Source organism: Astatotilapia calliptera, chromosome 7 (genome assembly GCF_964374335.1).
Source record: "Astatotilapia calliptera chromosome 7, fAstCal68.1, whole genome shotgun sequence".
Classification (NCBI taxonomy): Eukaryota; Metazoa; Chordata; class Actinopteri; order Cichliformes; family Cichlidae; genus Astatotilapia; species Astatotilapia calliptera.
Genome location: NC_137428.1, coordinates 3192204 through 3216145, shown reverse-complemented (window position 1 = coordinate 3216145; position 23942 = coordinate 3192204). Strand labels below are relative to the sequence as shown.

Here is a 23942-nt window from a genome sequence, read left to right as displayed (position 1 = left end):
CAGCCCCACCACCCCAAAGAAACAGTCTGCTGAGCATCACAGTGGCAACTCATCCTTTGTCCTTCAAGATGGAGCACATGGGGTTGTTTCTTTTGTTGTCACATTTTGATGGCGCAAAAAAACAATCAGCCAGTTAAATGATTGGCTGTTTGCATGTCACATGTAGCATTCTTCACTGTCAGATGATCTGATAGGCCCTTAATGAGCAAAGAAGCGAGCTCTTCCATAGAGTCATTGCATCAGAGTCATTTTATGGCCCAGGACTATTTCTATGTAAAGTTAGTGGCAAGCATTAATAAGCTAAATTAGTCCATGAGAAGACAAGTGATGGATGAGCACACACACACACTCAGTGTGTGAGATGGGAATTCAGAGCTATTGTGTGAAGCACAGGAGCAATTAGGGATTGAGATGTAAAGTGGGGTCAAGCTGCTGGCCTTGCACGTCTTTCACGTCTTCTGTCGGGACGCCAGCGGACAGCTAGGTGCCGCAAAGCGGCCGATTCCTGCCGCTGTTGCCATTGTGGAAACTCAAACCTGTCCGCCGCTGGTTTCTGCCTCCTTATTAGCGACAGATTGAGAACTGAGCTTATCTGGGCCCACCAGAATGTGTGTGTGTGTAATGAATTGGTGTCAGGGAGGGCATTAAGGAGTTAAATGAGGTCTAATCTGCTAATAGCAACAGCAAGAAATTATCAACGCACAGCTTGCGCACAATGCAAAAACCTTTATACACATATTTTTAAAATAACAACAACACACAAATAACATTAAGATAAACACGCACAAAAAAGAGCCTCCATGTATTTGGTCTTAATTTCGGCATCAACATTTTATCAGCCAACCCCCATGAATAATCCGCACGGTAATTTCTTTCTTTCTCCTCTTTTTGTTCCTGGCATTTTGGTGGAGCAAGATAAGGGCTAAAAAAACAACAGAAGGGCTCACAGAGTGAAAAAAGACAGATAGATAACATTGATATCAACTCCTACACAACACAGTCATTCTCTTATCTGGGCTTTTTATCAGTTTCATTTTTTCCCTCTATTTTCTTTCATTCTTTCTTTCTCAGGCCTGTTCTTTGTGGACTTGCCGAAGAAAAAAGAGAAAAAAGAAGCCCTGGCCTTAAAAAGTAAAGTCAGGTTTTGGTATCAAATTAACCTTTATGGCGATTTTCTGCATCCTCCTCATGGTTAATGTGTACAAGGCGGCGTGCGTGCCGTTGGAACAGATAGAACTGGCCACATATAAGCAAAGCAGACTGTGGGCTGGGAAAGAAAATATATTTAGATAAGTGATCTCGTGAGGTGGGAGGGGAGTTGCTTATTAGCAGACACAGACAGGAAGATTGGTTGGTAGAGGCAGACTGACACACACACGCGTGAGCACGCACACACACAATCACATGCACATAATCTTGTCCTAGCCTACACTGCAGCCATATTTCTGAGAAGAGGAAAAACTATTTCGCACACAGACTTATCACTGCTGTGTGTCAGACAGAAAAGCCTCTCTGGGTCTAATCTATCAAGGTCAGCGAGTGTGGCCCGGGCAAGCAGCATGTTGTTCCATCCCGCTGCTTCCTGCTGGAGAACACAACATCTGACTGGCTCGCTGGAGAGATGACTGAGCTATGACTGTGCGACAAGCTGACCAGACCTCTCATGCACTCACAGTGAACAAAAAAAAATGCTGCTGTCTAATGATGAAGCGATGCGAGGTTGCTTTAAACGGAAGTGAAAGCTGTACCTGCCGTGGTTTTAATGGATTCAACTTTGAGTCTGTGTTTCATCAGGGATGCACGGCTGTTAAATTACCCTCATTAACACGAGTAGACCTGCTGTAACTTTTGGGTAGCATATAAAAAGATCAAATCAATCAATCAATTCGGTCTGTGGGCAGATTATTCCATTTTATATGGATCATTACAAATATGGGGTGTAGTTATACACTGATGACGTAGTGTGGTTGGTGTATATACAGATGTTGTCTGTACCCACCCAGGTAATGCAAATGGAAACTACAACTGACATTTGTTACAGGGCATTTTTGCTTTCATTACATCAACATACTGTCATATTTTTCAACGCTGTCTATGTAAAGATAGACAGAGTTACCATTGATATAACCCCGTGGTATGAGCACGCGTTTTGCCTATGGCCATGTTGTTGTTAGGTGCTAAAAGTGAACATATTTGGACGAATGTTACAGTAACAGCTAATATTTGGTTAGAAAACTGTATCCATAAACTACGGGTGCACCCGATATCTGTTAATTAGTGATAAGTAACAGACCAATAATAATAATAATAATAATAATAATAATAATAATAATAATAATATACACAATTTAATGAACAAACTGAAGCCCACTGTACCCCACAGCAGGTCATATTCTTTCGGATCATTTCATTATAAAGCTACTGACAGCACAAACATGCTAAACAGGTGCAGTTTGGTGGATTAGTGGAGGTTAGATGGAAAAAGCATCGACTGGTCATGTGGTGGAGGCGGAGTATGTCATCTGCTAATCAGAAAGTTGGTGGTTTGATTCCTGGCTGCTCGGGGAAGAGATCCTAAACTCAGAGTTGCTGTGTTCATCCAACCGTGAATGTAAGATAGAAAGCACTTAGATATAGTGTAAAGCACATATCTAATAACCAGTTCAATTAATAATCCACTCAGACACCAACTATGCATGCTTGCCCCAGGCGTAACAAAAGACTGTAGCTGCTGATGTCCTAACTCGGGTTCACAACATATGCAAAAATATTATTCTTTTAAATGCATTTATTTTGAAACAGTGGTTTAGTGCATCCTGATGACTTTGCATTAAAGCTCTCGTGGCTGCATACAGATACTTCTGGGACTCTTCAACTCTGGCCCAGATATGTTTGGATTTATTGCAACTTCACATGGAGGCCAGTCGATTCATACAGCGTGAGATTTCAAAGCTCCTCCTCCAGGAGGCGAGTATGCTGTAGGACCATCAGAGGTGAGGAGGAATGAGGATGGTGCAGATGGGGGATTTCTCCTCATGGAAAGAAGGGAGGAAGAGGTGAGGAGGAGGAGGGACAGAAGTTCAGTTGGACAGACAGAGAGCTGGAGAGCTGAAGATAAGAGAGGGGAGGGAGATAGAGGTTGTGTGTGCGTGTTCGGGGGGTGGGGGGTGGGATAAAAAGCAAATGGGTTAGAGGATTTGGATGCAGGGAGCATATCCATCAGGGATCTTTCCTGGTATCAAACTGGAGCGATCAGCGATAAAAACTCAACCTGGAAACGGCTGTAGCTGCAGTGGGAGTTCACTGGGCTGCAAATAGGCCTGTCTGCCCCTAATCTCTCTCCATCTCTATGTCCCCCACCGCCACCACCCGCCTCCTCCAGCCACTCTTGTTGGCTTTATAATGACTCGAAAAGCCAGTAATACAAGTTCTCTTTATAGTCGGCCTGGTACAGATGGCCGCTCTGCACTGATCTCTGTGCCCAAGCCTTTACTGTCCACACGATCTGCAAATTTTATACAGTCGCTTCAGTCATATGACCACTCCTCTCTGCACTACGTCTCCCTCACTCACTAAAAAAAAAATCTTCACAAAAGAAAAAGAGAAATGAAAGAAGAAGCGGGTTTTTCTTCTTTCTGCTGTGCCCCACCCTTTTCTAGATAGAGAGAGAGGGAGAGGAGGAGAAGAAGAAGAAAAAAAAAACATAATTTATCTGTGTATTATCAAGAAAGGCAGACACTTTAATCAGTCAGCTATGAAGTCAGTATTTCCATTCTTATCTGTCGCAGGAGTGGAAATGGAGAGGAGATAGCGTTCTGGGAGCCCATCGGTGGGCAGGAATGATAATGGGGGGTGGGGGTGGAGGGTTTAGGGGGTGAGGAAGGCGGGGAAGGGGGGGGGGGGGGGGCAGGGCAGGGCTATTGGACCGCTGTGTCAGCGCTATCTGCACCCATTATCAACAGGCTTATCGGGCCTACCATCAGCCTCGCTGTAATGGGGCCAGTTCAACTTTCCACATTATCATACCGCCAAGACCTGGTTCGCCAAGGCTAGGGGTCTGGCTGGAGACACAGAGAGAGAGAGAATGAAAGAAGGGGCGATAGAGAAGTGAAGGTGGAAGGCTGGAGATACAGGGAGTGAAGTTGAGAGAAATAGTGGTTGGTAGAGAGGAATTTAAAAAGGAGAAAAATGAGAGAACTGATGGACGAGCTGGAGCTGGACCGAAGAGTGAGAGCGTCAGAGTGATGGGAAGGTCCCGAAAAGCCATAATAAACTTAAGAAGAAAAAAAGCATTCAGGCTTTGTTATTTACGCAGATATGCCAGTGACATTGTGTTGCGCTCCGTTGTTGCGTCTACACTCAGGAGGACTGTTTACGGTCTGACTTCCTGCCTCTGTGAGCTGTTAAGTTATATTAGATCACACGCCCACAATAAATGATGTTACAGTGGGGATTCATTAATCTGGAAGATTACATGAAGTTAGTTTTTATAGCTCACTCAATCTTTATCTGCGTCTTTATCATGGGAAGATGAAACAATGTGTCAGGATTTTGCACAAATGTCTTTTTCCCAACAGTCTTCACCATAACGTATAAAGACAGAATGGAAAAGCTGCTGCGTGCTGATGCCATTTGCTCATCACTGTTGCAGCCAATATCGACTCTTTATAACTTTTAACATCTGAGCCTTCAAATTAATGTTTCCAGCAGGGTTGTTTTTCTTATGACGTTGGACGAGATTCTGTATCAAGCTAAGGGTCACATTTTGAGCCATACTGCACAATTTTCTGTACAAAGTCTCAAAAACTAGATTTCCTTCACTGCAGCCAACACAATATTTTTATTAGAGCTCATCTTAGAGGTGTTCAAGCTGACCCTGAAATTGGTTTTGTCCTCCAAAGTCAAAGTTACATTCAATGAGCTTCAGAATGAGGAACAAAGGTGATTTGAGCAATTTTGAACACAGCGTGGTTGTTGGTGCAAGACCGGCTTGTCTGACTATTTCAGAAACAAAAGCAGCAGTTCTCTGGGTGAAAATACATTGTTGCCTTGAGATGGCAACAGTAACTCAAAAAAAACAAACATTTGTTACAACCATGGTACGCAGAAGAGCGTCTTTGAATGCACAGCATGTTGAACCTTAAAGCAGATGGGCTGCAGCAGCAGAAGACCACACTGGGTACCATCCCTGTCAGCTGGACAGGAAACTGAAGTTACCCTCATACTCACAGACACTAAAAGAATCGGCAGGTGTGTCTAAACCGCACGGATGATTCCCGTTAAGATGACTATACAGATGATGTGATATCCTACATCAGCGTCAAGTTTTAGAGTGAATTCCAACAACAGCAATCCCTGGTTCATAGCTCAGAAGGCGGTTTAGCGAGACGGTGAGAGAGAGGCTAAACAGCAGCCCTGGAAGAATCTACGTCCACACTGGCCCGGATAGATTTGAAAACGGCGTCTTCGTCTGAAAACGATCTGCATCCACACTAGCGTTTTCAGTCATTTTCAAATTTGCTCGTCCACACTAAGACGGACGAAAACGCTGACGTTGCAGTTCCGCGCATGCGTGAAACGCAAGACGACTCGACCTGCGTCATTTCCCTCTGCGTTTATTTATATTCCGGCTCTTTGAAACGTGGCGGTGAAATGGCAAGACAACGAGTCACCAACGAGTACAAGGTTTCCAAAGCAAGCGAGAACATCGACCGGGAGATAGGGCTAACAAAATTGTGAGCAAACAAATCAACTGCTGTCCGATGCCGTCCACCATCTTGGTTTAAGTGGTCACATGACTGCATCATATGACCAACATGCGACATCGTTTTTGAAAGTCTGCGTTTTCGAGTGTCCACACTGCAGACTTTACACAACTATTATAACATTCAGAGTACTCCACATGACTGGTACACTGACCTTTCTGTGCAAAATGTCAGAGTAAGACTGCTCCTTTACTCAAGTGTTTAAGTATCTATGAGTGGTTCTGAATCTATTATATCTATACATCAATATGAAACTACTCTCAGTTTCAAACTAACTAAAAAAAAACATAAATAGGTGGTGACTACAAGTGATTCCAGGCTCGTTGCCTACTGACTGGGAAAGTATTTTTTAAACAGAAACAAATACTTCTTTAGTTTAAGTTACTAAGTTATAATCGTGTATCCAAAACGGTCATTAGTCGCACTAGTAGGTCAGTGTCCTCTTCAGTAAGAAGCAGTGGTTTGACTTGAAAACGAGTAGTATTATAAAATAAAAAAAGGACAGGCATGAATCATTCATTCTCCTAAGCTCTTAGTAATCATGGGATAGGCTCTCACCCTTTCCAGTGGATCTCACAGGCTGTCTGAATGTTACAGTCTGCACCGGCACATTTCAGGAATTAATTAAGACAGTAATCTCAATCTTCCCAACCCAACAGCTCCAATATACATGCTGTACAGTCTATGACCAAACTGTAAAGGCCAGGCACGCGCGCGCACATGCACACAAACACACACATGCAGGCAGTTGATTGGCAGCTCACTTATCAGCCAGGGAGCCAGAGCACCATGGTTTACACAAGCACAAAGCAATTCAGAGGCCCGGATCACTGCAACACTACTGGCTCACATGACTCATAATGTACACAGTGAGTGTGTGTGTGTGTGAGTAAATGAAAGTACATCTAAACATGCTGTCCCTGCTTAAAACATGTATAGATTCTAGAAAAATTTATAACAGTGCGCATATTTTTAGTTCAATACACCGCCTCCACCCATATCTGGAAAACAATTTTGTGCAATTCGGGCTCCACGTTACTGGTTTATATCGGCAGCAGTTGGATCATGATTGGCCCTGAAATAGCAGAGATGTTGCTGCAGGTTCAAGCTCTCAGTTCTTTTCTCTTTCTGGTCAAATAGACTTCTGCAGATCAACCACAATATATTTTTTGAGGGAAAAAGGATTTTAAATGGAAAAACATTTTCTTTGTGACTTTTATCATCCTCTGTTGGCAGCCAGAGGGAACTGCAACAACATCTGGAATAGTTTGCGATGGTCCACATTTCCAAAAGACTCTCATTTCCACAGCAGAGGAGTAAAAATGGCACAGAGCACGTTTCGAAAGCCCGAAATCAGCCGTACGAAGGTAAATGCATATGATCCAAGGTGATGATGCTGTTTTTATGTAAGCAGATAGTTTGTGTGTCTGTAGGCAGACAGCGAGAGGAGCCGCCGGTCTAGACCTCCTCTGTTAAAGAGGCTCCCACGAGGATCCTCCAGCATCTCCTCTTTCTATTCGCATTGTCTCGGATGCCGAGGCGCCCTTATCACCTCCTCGCCTCCCGTCCTTCCCGTTTCTTCCTCATTCCCTCATTGTGTCCATCTTCTTCCTCTTCCCCTCCTCATTACTGGACATTAGGTGGCCGTTCTTGTGTTTCTTCCTCATTTCCCAAACTCTACCTTCCCCTTTATTCTTTAATGTTATAACCAGCATCAGTCCCTTAATCACCCAAGCACTTTTTTACATGAAATCACATAATGCAATCCAGTGCGCAAGTACATAAAAGAATAAATATGTACCGAAGAAGATATAAAAAACTGCACTCACTATGAAGCAGGCTGAGCCGGTCACTGCCTGCATTATTAAACTGACCTCACAGCTGGCTGCAACAAAATAAGAAACTCATTTTTATAAATTATTTTAAAAGTAGAAAAGTCAATCACCTTGGTCTGATCTGCCTGCAGCTGCTCTCTCATCCCCTGCTCACACTCCCCCTCCTCAGTATCAGGCCTGAAGCCCATCTGATTCCCCGCTCCAGATTAGCAGATTATATTATCATTATTATTACTATCATTATTAGAGCATCGATAGTTTGACAACCCCCACAGTCCACTACCGCAAACATTTTGCTGAAGTCTCTCAATCACAAAACTTTAGAGTTTCTCTAATTTAATTTCAAAAAGAAGAAAGAGTCACTGGTTCAAAGTGCTAAAGTTTAAGGATTTGATGTGTTTGCAGGGCCAAATTTCCTCAATTTTATATGTTTCATTAGACAAATGATTAATCTGGCTACCCAGAAAAATGCTGCAGATTAGTTGATAATAAAAAAGGTCAACAGGAAATTATTTTTTTGTCATGGTAATGTGACTCTCACCATGTAGCATTAAATAAAGGAATTCTATTAATGCTCTAAAATGCAGATGGATACATTTAAATTGATTAAAAAACTGTAATTACAAATTTTCGTTTTTGCTTTAATCCATGGATAACAACTCTTTATAACTAGCTAGCTGCACTCCTGGTTTGCATACTGGCAGCAGGACCAGGTCCTCATCATTCAGCTGCCTTTCCAGAGACAACCAGCCCATGTGCCGCTAATTCATTTACGAAAGCACGGGTACGCACATACAGGCGTGCACACACAGCTTACAGTCAGGTATCCCAATAAGCAATAACAGAGTGACCCTGAAGTAGCAGGAGGTGCATCAGGAGTGAGAAACTGAGGCAGCTATATTCAGCTATCATCTATTTCATTCTTTACACCTGTGCTTTACTGAGACATGTCAAAATGTCTCGTGTGCAAGATAGGAGGCCTAGCCCTCTACTGCTTACCCACAAAGTATGAATAGAAGGAGCACGTTTACGTGCATTCTCTCTAAGGATGCAAGTCTGCACATTACCGAGTATGTGCCGTGTGAACAGCTGTGCAACCTGCAACACTGGATAAATGCTAATCAGACTTGCATATAGATCGCCATCCCGCACATACCTATTAGCTCCTACGGAATGACCGCAGACTTTTGGAGAGCTGAGAATGGGAGTCAGGTTCATTCCTGTGTGTTATGCCAATAAAGTTTATCTTGAATTTGATTATAACATTTCTCAAGTAATTAAATGTAAGCTGCTCATAAAACAGTTTATGGACTCAGTGTATTCATTGCAGACTGAAGTGACAGAGAAGAGAGAAAATACCAGAGAAGTGGGCACCGATTGTATCACTTACCAACACAATGATAAAAAAATTTCCTGTCTGATTAGCTTGAAAACAAAATGTGAGCAATAGTTTATTCTGGCTCTGTATGTGAGGAAACTGCTTTTTCTTCAACGGTAGTTTGCCCCATCATAATTTATCATTACAAATTTGATCATTGTTTTACTACAAAAAAAAAAAATCACAGAAGATGCTCAATATGTTTCTTACATCTTTAATATTTTACCCAATACATCAGGGGTCGGCAACCTTTCTGATGGCGAGTGCCATTTAAAATTTCCTCAGAAGTCAGTGTGAGTTATGATTGCATTAGCAATAAATTTAATAACGCTACACAATATATAGAACCACTTTACAGAGCTATATTTGTTTGCAGATGTTGGCAGCTGTCAGCGAATAGTTATCAGCTATTTTGAAACAAAAAAAAAACACCTTTTATCCATAACAAGAACTCATAACAGCAAATGAACTGGCCTCCTCACAACAATGATAAGAAAAATAAACTGGGCCAATATGGCATGTTTGTTAATACAGAGACAAACATGTTAATGTGATCTCTGGTCTCCCACTCAGAGACACAGGTCTCCGAGTGTCCAGCATTCAGACGGCTACTTGAGGACACTCATGTGAGAGAAAGTCTGCTCACACAGACATGTAGAGCCAAATCCTGTCAATAAGGCCTCTGCAACGTTCTGAAGACAGTTAAACTTGTCAGCTAGTGATGTCCAGCAGGTGAAAAGGCAGCTCCATGAACACGCACAGCTGTGGATTCCAGCTGCTTTGATGTTGCATTAACTGGTATTAACTCAGCCAGTTAATGGGAGACAAATCCAGCTGCTCATTAAAGATTTCTGGTTTGTTCAGAAAATAAAACATTGGTCCACACACCTGAAAGTCCCAAAAACGCCTTGTGTCTCGAGTCTACGGATGTATCCGTGTACCTCCGTGGTGCTGATGCTGCGCTGAGCGGAAAGCTGCTGAAGCTTTTGAGGTGTCAGAATGTGGAAAGCTAACAACGTCCCTCTCACCAGTAGGCTAAGTTATTTTTAACCAATTACAAGTTGAATCTGGTAGTTGGGGTTGTTAGTTAAGATACCGTCATTAAGAAGCAGCACAACTAATGTGTCTATGCGAGCTGATTTGCGATGTGCACCGCTGGTGTGGCCTTTTATTTTTTGATGCACCTTCTCAGATTAATTCACTGCGTGTCGTGCCCAGAGCTGGACTGGGACAAAAAATACAGCCCGAGCATTTTAACTAGAGACCGGCCCCCCAGGTATTAAAGCCATAAAGCCTTTGAATGAAAACAAACGCTGTTGTTACAGTGATGTTCAGTCTTGTTGGTATTTAAGTATGATTTCTATACATTTTACATCAGATAAAAACTTTGGTTGTAAGATTCAGATAATTATTTAATAACAGCCAGACATTTTAAATGAAAATAAGAAAGTATGTCTTTGTGCCCCCCTCTCCCTGTTAATGCCCTACCTGCCCCACTGGCAACACTTTGCTAGACCCGCCCCTGCACAGTTACCAGCTGTCAGCTACTTAGAAAAGGATCCTGGTGTTATTTGTCTCTCAGAAACAGTTCATAACTTCAACTCATTCATGTCACCTAAAAGGTAAACCTGTTTCTCCATCACAGCTCTGATGATTCAGTAAGGACATCTCCTGGTTTCATCTTCATGTTTCCCTCTCACCACATATCCAAACCGACATCATGACCAGCAGCTTTACAGCTGTGGCTCCAGCAAACATCAGCTGATACTAGAAATTAATATTAAATACATTCTAACAACAGCTGATCAAGCTTGAACGTGCTGCTGTTGTTTAGCGCGACATCCGCTGGTTTCCTGTTTCTGACACAAAGTGGGCGATAAACAAACAACAGAGACGATCAGCTGATCATTGATCAGTTTCATGATTAAAGTAGCAACAGGAGAGAGAGGGGGAGAGAATGAGAGAAGAAGAGGCAGCTGTGCAGCTTAACGACAGAATAACACCAGCTTTGTGTCTTTTTCCATCCTAGAAAAACTGCGTCCCTTCTCAGCTCAACACGAAACGCGTAATGCTTTCTCTGAATGCGGGACGATTCCATCTTTTTACGGGACAGTTGGCAACTCTAGTAAATAATCTTATGAATAAAATAAAGTTCACTATCAGTAACATCATAGCACCCACCCAGCTGTATAAACTCCGTCATGCTAGCTAGTACGCAGTACGAGTTATTGTAACTGACTGTGAAAAGTCAGCACAACGAAAATAAACTCCACCTAAACTTGGTTCATATCTGACCCAGAGAGACTGCAGGTCATAACTTCTTACCTGAAGTTCAGTTCACACTCGGACCGGCGGCCGCCTCGGGTCTCTGCTCCTCCTGCCTCCCCTTTCCCTCATCCACCTGCTGGCCTCCACCACTTGTTAATGTTACTGAATCTGTAGAAGCTCCGCCATAGCCACCACCAAACAACTGAGTTATTTTTACACACCGGCCAGCATCTGGCCAATCCACCACCTTTCATTGTTTATACCATTACAAAAAAAAAAATAAATCATCAACCCATCGAGCAAATGCCCGGTATGCCCGATGGCCAGCCCAGCTATGGCCGTGCCATCAGTTAACCCTTCGCGTGCCTTGGGTTGCCGACCCCTGCTGTACACTACAGATTACTTCATGCATAATGCCGTGACATGAATATGGAGCTTTGTTTTAAAACTGCCTGCATCAGGGAGCGTCACATTATACATGAATAATGGAGTTAAATAAATGTTATATTAATAATACACAAATACAAACGTTGGTGTGTTTTTGTGTTTTTCTGTGGTAACAGGAACTCGTGGTTTTGCATATTTACCCCCAAAAAAGCACTAAAACAAAGAGAAAAATGATTTTTTAATTTCTATTGTTATTTTACTAGTGTGTGTGTGTGTGTGTGTGTGTGTGTGTGTGTGTGTGTGTGTGTGTGTGTGTGTGTGTGTGTGTGTGTGGTCGTTTTTCACTCAATATCAGACTGCACTGGAAGCAGGTGCACACAGGGTCAAAGGTCGTTGTGAATGAGTCTGTGTGTGTACGCTAAGCGCTTCATGTTCTGTCGGGGGACACAGTGTTTTATCTGGTCGGGCTTCTGTGACCTTTGAACCTGGCACTGTTCACCGTTTGGTTTCATATCGGCGATCTGGGAATTCAAGCTTGCCAGCTTCAAAATACACTTTCATTTATTGTTGTTCAGGAGAAGAACAGTGTGTGTATGTGTGTGTGTGTGTGTGTGTGTGTGTGTGTGTGTGTGTGTGTGGCTGTAAAAGCAGGTCAGGCGGTGTTGTTTGCCCAGGTTGCCTTAACACCCCGGAACAGAGTGCTCAGCACAGTAGGCGCAAATGGTCTGTCTTATCACTGCTGCTGGGGGGGGCTTGTCATAACACTGGTTATGACTCTCCTTTACACGCACGCACGCACGCGCGCACACACACACACACAAATCTGCACAAATACACTGTACTTTGAGTGTCAAGAATCGTTCTGACCACAGATTGGAGCCACGTGGCCCTCAGGTACCTCACACACACACAAACGTCTGCTTTGCACTGCAATAACTGACCTCCATGTGATCTTTTTGATACAATGGGGTCACGTGATGAAGCGGCACAGCTGCTTGAGGAGAAGGTGTTTGGCTCCCCGGGTTGTAGAGACCACAAGTCCTCCCAAAGCTCTGTGGACCGAGCTATCAGACCTGTAATTACTGCCAGAGCAAACAGCCGGTACGCTGATTACGCTACTGTGCGTAATACTTTCTCTCCTCCCTCGAGCGCAGAGGCGTCGGCACCGAGGTCAGGGGTGAAACCGTTTACAACCGCGCTGGGCTGGCGGGGTCATAATTCACCACAAGGCTGTCCCCGCGGGTAAATAGCAGGAAAGGGTAATAACTCATCCACGCATTCAACACAAACGGTGTTTCCTCTGTAACCTCGCCAACTTCCTCCTTTGGTATATCTGACCATACACACACACTGTCATCATTGCTCAGTTAGCCACAATGCATACCTACATACTCATGAAAAGAGCAAATGCATATAAGGAGAGCAGAGAGCGCTCTAATCCATCAGGCATCTTCACCAAAAACACTCAAAACTGCTGCTTTCATCAGATCACTATCGCTGGATTTCAAACGTCTAAGAAGAAGAGAACAAATCAAGTAGAGAAAGTCCCAAAACCACGATCTAACTCCAAATAAAAGCATTTTTTAACCTTCCAGAGCCGGAAGCCGATCGAATCTGCTTCAACTGCCAGCTAAGAACGGGATTATTTCAATGTTTTCAAAGTGTTCACAGTATTTTATCCACACTCAGCTCGGGCACCGTGCACATGTGGGCATGACTGACTGCAGTCACATGCGGCTCTCACGCTGAGCTATCTGATTGTCAGCATGAGAATCTTTGCCAGTTGATACCCAATCAGTCACCATCTAGCTGCTTTAATATCAGTAGAATCAAGCGAGTCATCCTGCTGACGCTGTGCCTTTCCTCTTTTTCTTCATCTGCCGCCGCTTACTGTACGCACCCAAAAGTTTCTCGCCTTTAACAAAGGAGAATATGTTTAAAACACAAACAGATAGTCATCAAATAAAATTTCCCAACATGTCTGTGCTATCACACGCACAATCTGGAAAGAGTAATACGTGCTATTAATTTGAATTAAATTAATCGATGAGGACGCTTGTTAGGGAGGAGAGAGAGTGCGAAGAGATTGAGGGAGAATAGAAATGCATTCACACCTATCATCTAATTATACAACAACATTAATCCCATTAGGGCTGGAACTGATTGCCAGGGTCTGGACCCCGGCTGCTCCTGCCTGGGCCTGTTGTTATTGCAGCCGAGCCTCTGCTCCTGCCTGCTCCGGCCTGATAACAACTCTAATCATGCTTGGCAATCTCTATCTGCGCCGGAGATCGGGCCCCCGCGGCTTATCTAAAGTTCACATCAAGCTAAAAGCAGAACAAAGGAGGAGTTAAAAAAAAAAAAGCACACTGAAAGAGAAAAAAAACAAAAGGCAAAGCCACCAAGGCGCAGCGTGACTCTCCTGGCTGTGTGTGGAATTTAGACAAGCTTGTGTGTTTTAGTTTCGTCACTCACAAACAATGAATTAATCCCTCAATGTGCGACTGTATGGAAATCACGTGAGCCGCACCCACGCATTCCTGTTACACAATTTTAGTTTTTTAAAACTAGCGTTCAAAGTTTCAAAACAACTTTGAGCAGAAAGAGAACAAGAGAGAAAGAAGACGAAGACTAAGAGGAGGAGGAGGAGGTCAGCCCGGTGATTTCCTTGTCTGGCCTCTGCAGGCGTCCTGGTTTGCTTTCAGCTGTGGGAGGCAGCGCATTATTCATGCTGACCTCTGAGCTCTAGCGCTGATGTCATAGGAACCAGGCGTTCTCTCACTCTCACACACACACACACACACACACACACACACACACACACACACACACACACACACACACACACACACACACACACACACACACACGCAATCAGCAGAGTGGATCTGCAGGTTGTTATCTATCTACCATCTGCAGGCCTCCTTATCAGCCCCAAACATCTTTCTCGGTAGAGGGTGGGGGAGCGGCAGAGCAGGCTGGCTGGGCTGCCATTAAAAAACACACCACAACACATTCATCTAGCAGCACACTTTTTCACTCTTTTTCTATCTCTTTCTTCCCACTATCTACCTCCACTCCCTCTCCAAACCCCCTCCCCTTATCACAGCACTTTTTTCCCAACCGCTCTTCCCTTTTCGCTTTTCTCTCTCCTTCTTTTAATTATCTAGACATCCAGCCCTAGCCGATCGCAAACAAAAAACCACCAACAGCAACGGCGGCGCTGGTAAAAATGGCACACAACGTCCACATGTAATTACAATGCGCCCTCCGTCCTCCATCTCTCCTTCCATCTGCCCAACCTCCCCTTCCTCCTCTCCCCCCTCTCTTTTGCTTTCTGCGATATCAGCAGCAGCGATCGCCGCCAAGTTTTATCGCGTCTCCCATCTCAACCGCCAAAATATAAGCCCAGGGATCCAGCCTCAGTGGGCTGCCTGCCTGCCTCCTATCGCCCCATCAAGAAGAGCAGCCATATCAGGCTGAAAGATCACAAACCGTTGGGGAGGATGACGCACAAAGAGACACAGACAAATATCTATCTGCTACACAAACACCCCCTTCTCCTCCTCTACTAAGGGCCTCCAGAAAGCTCTGGACTTGGACTGCTGTTTGGCAAAAAAAAATAAAAATCCAAACCTAAAAGAGACATCCACGCTACACTGTCCTAATGGAGCACTCCAGTGTGTGTGTTTGTGCGTGTGTGTGTGTGTGGGTGGGTGCTGCCAGTGTTCAATTGTTGCTTTTCAAACCACACCTGAGTCTGCACAGTATTAGCTACTGTAGCTATGGGGGCGTTTCCAGGATTCTTGATTTCCTAAATGGAACGGGTACGGGTGGGTGGAGAGGCAACCAAACATGAACGGGGAGGCAGGGGGGGGGCTACAAATAAAATTTATTACTAAAATAAATAGTTGAAACACAAGATTCAGCCATGAGGTAATACAGCTAATAACAGTGTTTCCAGTTTTATTAACTGTAATAAATTATGTTTGCAGTGGTTCATGTAGGTTTAACACTACTTTTCTTTGTTTCAAACACAAAAGTTGATGTTGATACAAAGAAACAAAGAAAAGGACAACAAAAAGATGTCATCTCCATCGATTACGACACATTAATGCCGATATTTACAGGAAAAGTGAAGTAGTCTTAACATAAACATCTTCAGTGTGGTACGAAAGGCAGGAATACTCAGTCACTTGGCTTCATGGATGATTCTAGACCACCTGAGGTTTGCTTTACTGTAACTGCACCACTAATGAGTTGGATTATAATCTGCACACATACGAAACCACCCCGCTCATTCAAAGTATCCCCACTGATTCATTTAGTGCATTTTTCACACACACTCTGCAGCCCTGAACCTTTTAAAGCATTACCTATTGGAGGTTTATGCAAGAACTCAAACATCCAACTCAGCTGGACCAGGTTTCACCTGCCAGCTCACCTGTAATGTTCGTTAACTGAAGAGTCGATGTACTGACGACATTTCTTTCATGATCAGTACAATAGTTCATCATACTATGAAACTGAGGGCCAGGGCCAAGAACATCTATATATCTTGCATTTTTTCCAGACATCTTCAACCAATAAAATAAATAAAAAAGTTACCGCTTGTGAAGTCTTTCAGCTCTTCATCACACTGCGTTTAAACATTTAGCCATTAGCCAAATTGATGCAGTTACACTAACATCACACACGAGCGCTCCTCTTTCCATCACACAAATGTAAGCCTTCCAAAATGCAAATGGCTAAATCCACAACGTGAGAAACTATAACACACAAACTTCAGGAGACGTCAGGAGAATTCGGCCATTAGCTGCACTCAGATGACTGGAAATACACCAACTGTAAATCAGCAATTTCCTTTTAAATATCTTAAACACGTCAAGCTCTCACGTCTCCGTCTGTTGAAAGCTTTAACTGGACACCAAATAACTTTTACAATAACAGGAAGAGCTGTATTGAGAGCAGGTCACAAGCTTATTTGTAGCTCCAAATGCAACGTTAAAAAACGAGTGGTTTACCTTCAGCTGGATGAGTAACTAAATGACTTATCGAAGGCGTGAATCAATTTAGGAAACAAAGTCGGTTTCAACAATGAAACGGCACCCAACACCACTGTGACCTGGCTGGAATTTGTCATATCACTATCAGCAAGCAGCATGCTCAAAACAACATGGTGGTTCAACAGTAACAGTAGTGGTAGCAGCTCCTACCTCATGAACCCCCCCCCCAAAACACACACACACACACCCCAGCTGAACAAAGTCCTTATCACTCCTCACTCTTTCCTATCAAAATGTCTGCCAAATCACAAGAGAGTCACGGGGCTGAGAGCCTGGCCGGCCTCGACCACAGCCGGGGCCTGGTGCACAGGGAAGCACGGTGGACCAGAAGCACTGATAAAGATGGCCATGACACCCCTGAGACGCGCACATATACACGCTGTCTCATACACACCGGGTCTAGCCTGAGTTTATCAGCCTTGGGGTCTGGAATACATCTCCAGGCCTCGCTGCTGGCCTTACTGGAGGTGCCTGCTGGGAGCTCACTGCCTCTCTATGGGAACCGATGTAGGAGGGGTAGGGTTAGGCATCATCGAGAGAAATTCCTGATGGAAATCCATGACCAAGACGGATGCCGTGGATGAATTAGAACACAAACAGCTACCACCAACTGTATTCTCCAGGTACTGAAGACATCATCATCATCATCTGCCTTCATTAGTCCAGGTTAATCAACAAACGGTTTGTTGAAGGGATGATTTAAATATCTACTTACAGCATTTCTGGATCCAAAATGAAAAAGAGAAACTTTACTCCAAGTGTGCCGCACCATTTTGGACTAGATGCTTGAATCCAACTGAACAGAGTCTAAGCACAGCAACAAAATCTGAATCTGGAACTTGATGTACCCAAGATAAATTAGAGACATGGCACTCAAAGAGGTAGAAATCGGAGGAGGAATTCCACAGGAGCAAACACTTAATGAAACCTTATTTTCACAAAAAGCCAGCAAACTTTAAGCATTTATTAAAGATCAGATTTATTTTTAAGTCCTCGCAACGACTGAAGTTAAGGTAGATGCAGCTTCAAAATGAGTGTGTGTGTGTTCGTGTGTGTGTGTGTGCGTGGGGTGTCAAGACTTGCTTCCAGGACTTTGGACAGAACAAAGCAAATCTGTCTGCTAATAAAACTAATACTAATAATATTACACATGATAATAGTAATAACAATAAAAATACAGCCGACATGTGGCGTTACTAATGTTTACAAATGGACAAACTGTAATGACAGCACTGACTCTGGTAAGTCCAATGTACCTGCAAGCTGGAATAAAATATCAATATGTGTCATTACTGTGTCGATTATACATCACAAGAGGAAGAAGTGTGATGAAGTTGCCATGTTAATAATTTCCTTTGGCTTCGTTCACATGGATTTTAAGGAGAGACACGTCAGACCGTCTCCAGGTCTATTAATGACTATCTGCAGACAGTAAAATCAGTTTACAAGGATGTTGTAGTTTGGCAAAGAAGTCCTTGCATGCATGGCTGGTTAGCATTTGAACTTTCTAATAACCGGCCTCTCTGTGGTTGCTATGTTTGGTTTCTGCACAAGAACAACTGTTTGATTCATTTAAAAAGATCCACAGGTTTTGGGGAGGTTTTAGGTTAAATAGGACACCGTGACACAATCAGTGACGACGCTGCCAAACAAACTTATGTCACGGTTTCCAGCTGCTGCTTCCAAATATTTGTTCTTCTCCAGCAGAACCACATTAACACTGAGAGTCCCCACCATCCCCTCGGTGTGCAACAGGCAGGAGCAGAGGTTAATCACAACATCATTAATATGCTCTTATATCAACTCTGAACGTCAGTTAGCAGCGATAAACCCTCACACGTTTTATAAACAGGAAGAGCTCGTCAAGCACGGAGACCAGCCAAGCGCCAGACCAAGAAAAGGGCCTTTCAAGCGGCCCCGAGATGCATTATTGAGTTAAAAGGATAGATGAAAAAACAGATCCAATTGTAAGCAGCTATCAGCGGGAGAGATCGGCCATGCGGCCTATCTCACGCCCCATCTCTAGGAAGGAGAAGTGAAAAGCCAGGAGGGGGGATGCAGCGGCGGCCTTGGCGCTGCCTCAGACAGAAAACAAATAAAAAAGATCCAATTTTAATCTTTATCTGCGCTCACATCGGATCGCTGCTTTATCTCAGCTCACATCGGCTTTTTGCCGAGAACACTGACGTTTCCACAACAGAATTAAACAGGAAGCCCCGGCCACACTTTCAGCTGCCAATGCACAAAAACATTCCGCACAGGGTAATAAAGAAAAACTTTTTGATATTCCTGCACAGCCTTACAGCGCGGAGGCAGCTGCCGAGGAGCCCCTTTAATAAAGGCTGAGGAGGACAGGAGGGGCTGGAGGGGAGGCGACATCCTCCGGTTATCCCGAGACAACGAGCTGCATCTGAAACTTAAAGTCTTCAGAGTCAGCTGTGCTTTCTAATTTACGCACCGATGAGGGGGGTCCGGGCAGGGACGCGCGTGCGGCGCATCGACACACGAACACTCAGAAGAAGAAGAAGAAGAAGAAGAGGGGAAACTTGTGTCATGCTTACGCTTTATCTGCCGGGGTTTGCTCTGCTTCCTCCGGGACATGCTGCCTCTGCTCTCGGGCTGAGCGGCAGAGAAGTGGTCAGGCTCTTCCTCTGGTTTCTGCCTCCTCTTCTTCTTCTTCTTCTTCGTTCACAGCTGCGACGCGGCGCTCCGAGCAGCGACCGGAGAAATCCTCATGACCCGCGTGCGCTTTCACAGCTATCTTGTGCCACGACAGCTCCCGCGAGGCTACCTGTAGCTGAGTCCCCACCTGTGACCGAGGCTCTTCTTCTCAACTACAAATATCTGCCTCCGCCTCACCTCTCGCTTTCCTGCAAACGTTACTCCGTTACCGGGCGCGCCTCCGCTGTGTCCGCTGGCACGTCACTCAGCGACACGCAGTAAATGTGTGTCCCGTGGAAGCTCGCGCTGATAAAAGTGTCAGCTGTGGAGGTCAGCGGCGCGGCTGCTGTTTTCTCTGTCAAGTTTTCCTCCGGCTGGTCCGCCCCCTTGTCTGCCCGCACCGCGTCTAAGCCAGGGAGCCACTTTCAATGGAGCTCGAGCGCTACAGTCAACTCCGCTACTACACCGGAGCGGACGCGCCTCTGACACGCCCCTTGCGTCTGACGTAGAGCGCCGCACTCGTCCCCGATTGGCTCCCGTCTACCCCGTTGTAAAGCGCAATAAAACAGAAAGTATGCCTTATAATTCCACCGCGTGATCGACTTCACAATACAAATATCAGCAGTGTATATAAATCCTCAACTCTAATTAAGTAATGATATAATATTGCTTTATACTGTAATTATAGATGGATAATTAAAACGATACTAACCGTGATCACTGTGTCCTTTAAAAAGTCTGTAAAGTTTAGTTTCTTAACTTTTTTCTTGCTGTTTTGTGGTTCTTTTCACTTCTTTCAGCAGCACAGTGGAGTGTAATGCTGATGTACACGCATGACAAATATGTCCCGTGCTCTCCATCCATCCTACGGCTATAAATAAGGGCTATGCTGTTTTTGTTTACTTGTTCATTTAGTAGGTGTAGTTTTTGCATCAACATCTGTAATCTATCATGGGAGCCAAACAGTGGTGACTGTCAGATCTTGGTGTCTAATGTTAGTAATGTTAGTAGACTGCATAAAATTTCAAACATAGTGTGATGCAGAGAGTTAATTTTCGTAAATAGGGGACAAATAGCAGCAAAACAAACAAACATCTGCTGTTTTCCATATGAAAAATTATGGAAAAATGTAAAAGCTTTAAGCAAACGTAGAAATTAATACTAATTAATTTATTCATATTATTAAAAATTAATACTTTTTCCAATAAAACGGAATAAATGATAAATGAAATTGCCCAAATAAGTAGAAACAGATTAAAGTAATACATTTTTTTCTATTTTATGAGCTTTGATTTTTATTTAAGTGATTTTGTAGACTGCTCATTGATTGACCACAAATGAAGGAAGTCCAATTATAGAAAACGTATATAAAATGTTGACTTTACTCAAAAGATAAATGTGTCACTGCCCTGCAGCAGACCCCACCTCTCACCTTACGACCGCTGGGATACTCTTAAGCACTCCACCTATTTTCTTAACCAATGTGTTTATAAGCGGTGGGTAAATTATTCAAATTTGTTTTCTTTTGTGTTACCTGCGTGTGTATAGTCTTCTGTGTGGCATTGCTTTCATTGTCGTGCACTTTGTTTCTTGTTCAAATGTGATACAGACATGAGATTAGCCAGGATTTCCTTTTGGACTGACGACAGGCTGCTTCGGTTTCCTGCATGAATGACTCACGTTGAAATGTTTACCTTATAAGAATACCTACAAAGTGTAACAGCAGTGTTAGGCTGTGACATAATGAGGCTTTCATGACACATGAAAAATGAATATTAATAACATTAACACTATAAGAGCAGACTGAAAAATGAAGAGAAATGCAGAGTGCACTCTTCTTTCCTTTTAATATTCTGTCTTTTTAGATATTTAGCTTATTTTAATAACTTAAAATAAAAGAGTCTAAAGATTGTTTTAGGTCGGTATAGCTTCATCACTTTTGAAAAATAATAACCCTAAGAGTGCATAACTGAAAGCCTCCTTTGACTTTGGATAGGAGCATTCAGTGGCTCAGTTATAGAGTGTTATTCTATCCAGGGATTTCAGCCAGCAACCTCTAGGTTACACACGTGCTTCTCCAAAAATGCATGCTGCCCTCAACAAGAAGATGGAAGAGGATCGAGATTAGTTTCTTCCCAGCGAAATTCACTGGCGCCATCTAGTGGGCACTTTTCGAATAACCACTGATTCCTCGCAGCTCGCCCCTCTCCTTTCCTTTATCAGTCCTCGATTCCTTTACTTGGCTCTTCTGTTAGCGTCCAAGTCTCCATGTCTCCTCTGCCCTGTATGCCTCAATGTCCCCTTAATTCAAAAGTGACTCCATCCTCATAAACTTCCAAGTTAAAAGCCCAAGAGAATATGCTTTAAAACACATTTACAGCCTGAAATAAAATTAAAAAAAATAGCCTCTAGTTGTATAGATAGTTTCACCTTCATAAAAATAGTGTAAAATGTTTTGGATACTGGCTGCTGGCCATCTGTCAGGCCTTATATCCACTAATTGGACTCACAGAACTGGATCTTGTCACCGTGTTTGTGCTGTAGGTTTATTTTTGGTTTATTTTTAATTGATGTATCTGACAAATAATTGGCTTTCTGGATGATATTGCCCATCAATAGTTTCAGGTTTGGTGATAAAAATTCTAGCATTTATAGGACTGTTTCTTCGAGCTATCTTAGCGCATATTTGTGTCCGTACACTTTATGCTTGTGCCTGGAATACCAAGCTTGGGACTTGCCACCAATTGCACTTAGAACTGAAGAAGCTTCACAGATTAGAGGTGAAACATCTTCAAGAAACTTAATTAAGTCCAGACGCTTTTCTTTCCAAGCTTCTTAGACTACGATGATCTGGATGACTGAGAACCTTCACAGACAACACTGCACTTTCTTGTCTAGATATGAAAATTATGTTGCCAAAATCAAAACATGGCATGAGGTAAATTCAGAAATATGTCAGGTGCATTACATTGGCTACATCTATCTTCATATCTAAAATGAAAAACTACGGATTAAAACTTTAATTCATCTAAGAACTATCAGCAATGACTTCACACCTCTGACTCTCAAAAGCCACAGACACACTATTCTTTGATTTTTTACTATTTCAAAACTCATTTGTGGAACCAACCAAAAGTCACTTTCTCAGATACACTTAGTTTTTGTTGCATCTGCTAAGTTTTGTTATTGGTTTTAGAGAATGACATCATATCACCACAGTGCTGGTTTCCTGTGTGTTCATCAAGTGGGCTACATTTAACATCTTGCTGTTGGAGGGCCAGGTTTAGTGCTCAGGCCATTATTTGCGTCACTGTTGTGGTTTTTGTGGTTGCCTTGATTTGATCACAAGCAGGGTTTAGGGTAGTGTTAATGCGTGGCTCAGTGTCTGCAACCAGCTGCAGTGTCATAGTCATTGTCTTACTCAGGGTGTAAGCTCAGTTTCTGTGAGCTCGGCATCTTCTGAGGAGGCTGACTTAAACTGACCTAGAGTGCTGCTGCAGCAGATGCACACATACCTGGAAGCATTAATTACAGACAGCAGGGGTTATGCATTTCCAGGACTTGTGTCATACTTACTGCCATCAACTGTGCAATATTTCCTTGTCTTGTCATTATTTTGCAGCTTGTTGCAGGAAAGCAGGTTGAGGTTGAATTTCTGCCCTTCATGCTCCCAGAACAAGTTATCAGAACTTGGCATGTTTGCTTGGCCTCTTGAAACTCTGTTTTTCTGCTGATTGTAAAAAGGTAAACACACTGTTGCCTAACTTGACCTTTGGGGTGGAAGACTGCACTGACACGCTGCTCACTGTTTACTCAGACAAACCTTGTAACTTCTGAATTCTGTTTGTAACATCTACCAGTCTCTTGTTATCTTTATTTTTGTCATGCTCACATACTCCATTTGTTTTATTGCTCAAAGCATGTTCTGCTTTTTTGCACCATACTGTAAACATCTGAGGTGTTTAGGCAGCAGGTCCGGTAATTTGGAAGCAGGAACAGAGGATAAAACGGGCTTATTCTCATTCCCAGGGAGTGAAACAAAGTTAAAGTACCAGGTGTCCTTGGGTGGAGCTGTGCAACCAAACGGGCTATGTCATCGGCGAGATAGGTATCCATGCTGGATTTTAGTGTTCTAAAGGAAGGAGTTTCACCCTAACCAAAAATAGTGACGTGAAAACAAACATAAAAACACATAAAAACTAAACAGACCAGTGAGTTAACTGGAGACACAAACCAGGAACTCCACCTGTCCCGCCTCCTATTGAAGACTGTGTGTGTGAAGTTATATTATACAAAAGAGAACACACTGAATAAGATTTTTAATCTGAATCTATGAGCAATCTGCTTCCTATTATGGTCACATATACAATCAGCCACATTACAAAATGGTTTCAGGTGTTTCAGGGAAGAATTTGTCCTTATAGGTGATCAAGAGGATGCAGATGGGGGAGGATTACCTAATCAGAAAAAAAAAAATCAGAGTGATGAGTGAACTAAGTCTACAACCTGTGTTCCCATGAGGGATGGAAAGTCTTAGGTTCAAGCTGTGCAACCACAGTGTACACTTTTGAAATGTGGTAGA

The 23942-nt window shown here is 43.3% G+C and overlaps 1 protein-coding gene across 1 annotated transcript in view; it reads right to left on the bottom strand.

Annotated features, from left to right (window-relative positions):
- zfpm1 (zinc finger protein, FOG family member 1) overlaps window positions 1-19935 on the bottom strand; it is a 106728-nt gene extending 86793 nt beyond the window's left edge. The window contains exon 1 of the mRNA XM_026172501.2: window positions 19261-19935. Within this exon, the coding sequence (XP_026028286.1) occupies window positions 19261-19300 (40 nt within the window). The 5' untranslated portion in view covers window positions 19301-19935. The remainder of the gene's footprint in view (window positions 1-19260) is intronic.
- Between the last annotated feature and the right edge of the window lie 4007 nt (window positions 19936-23942).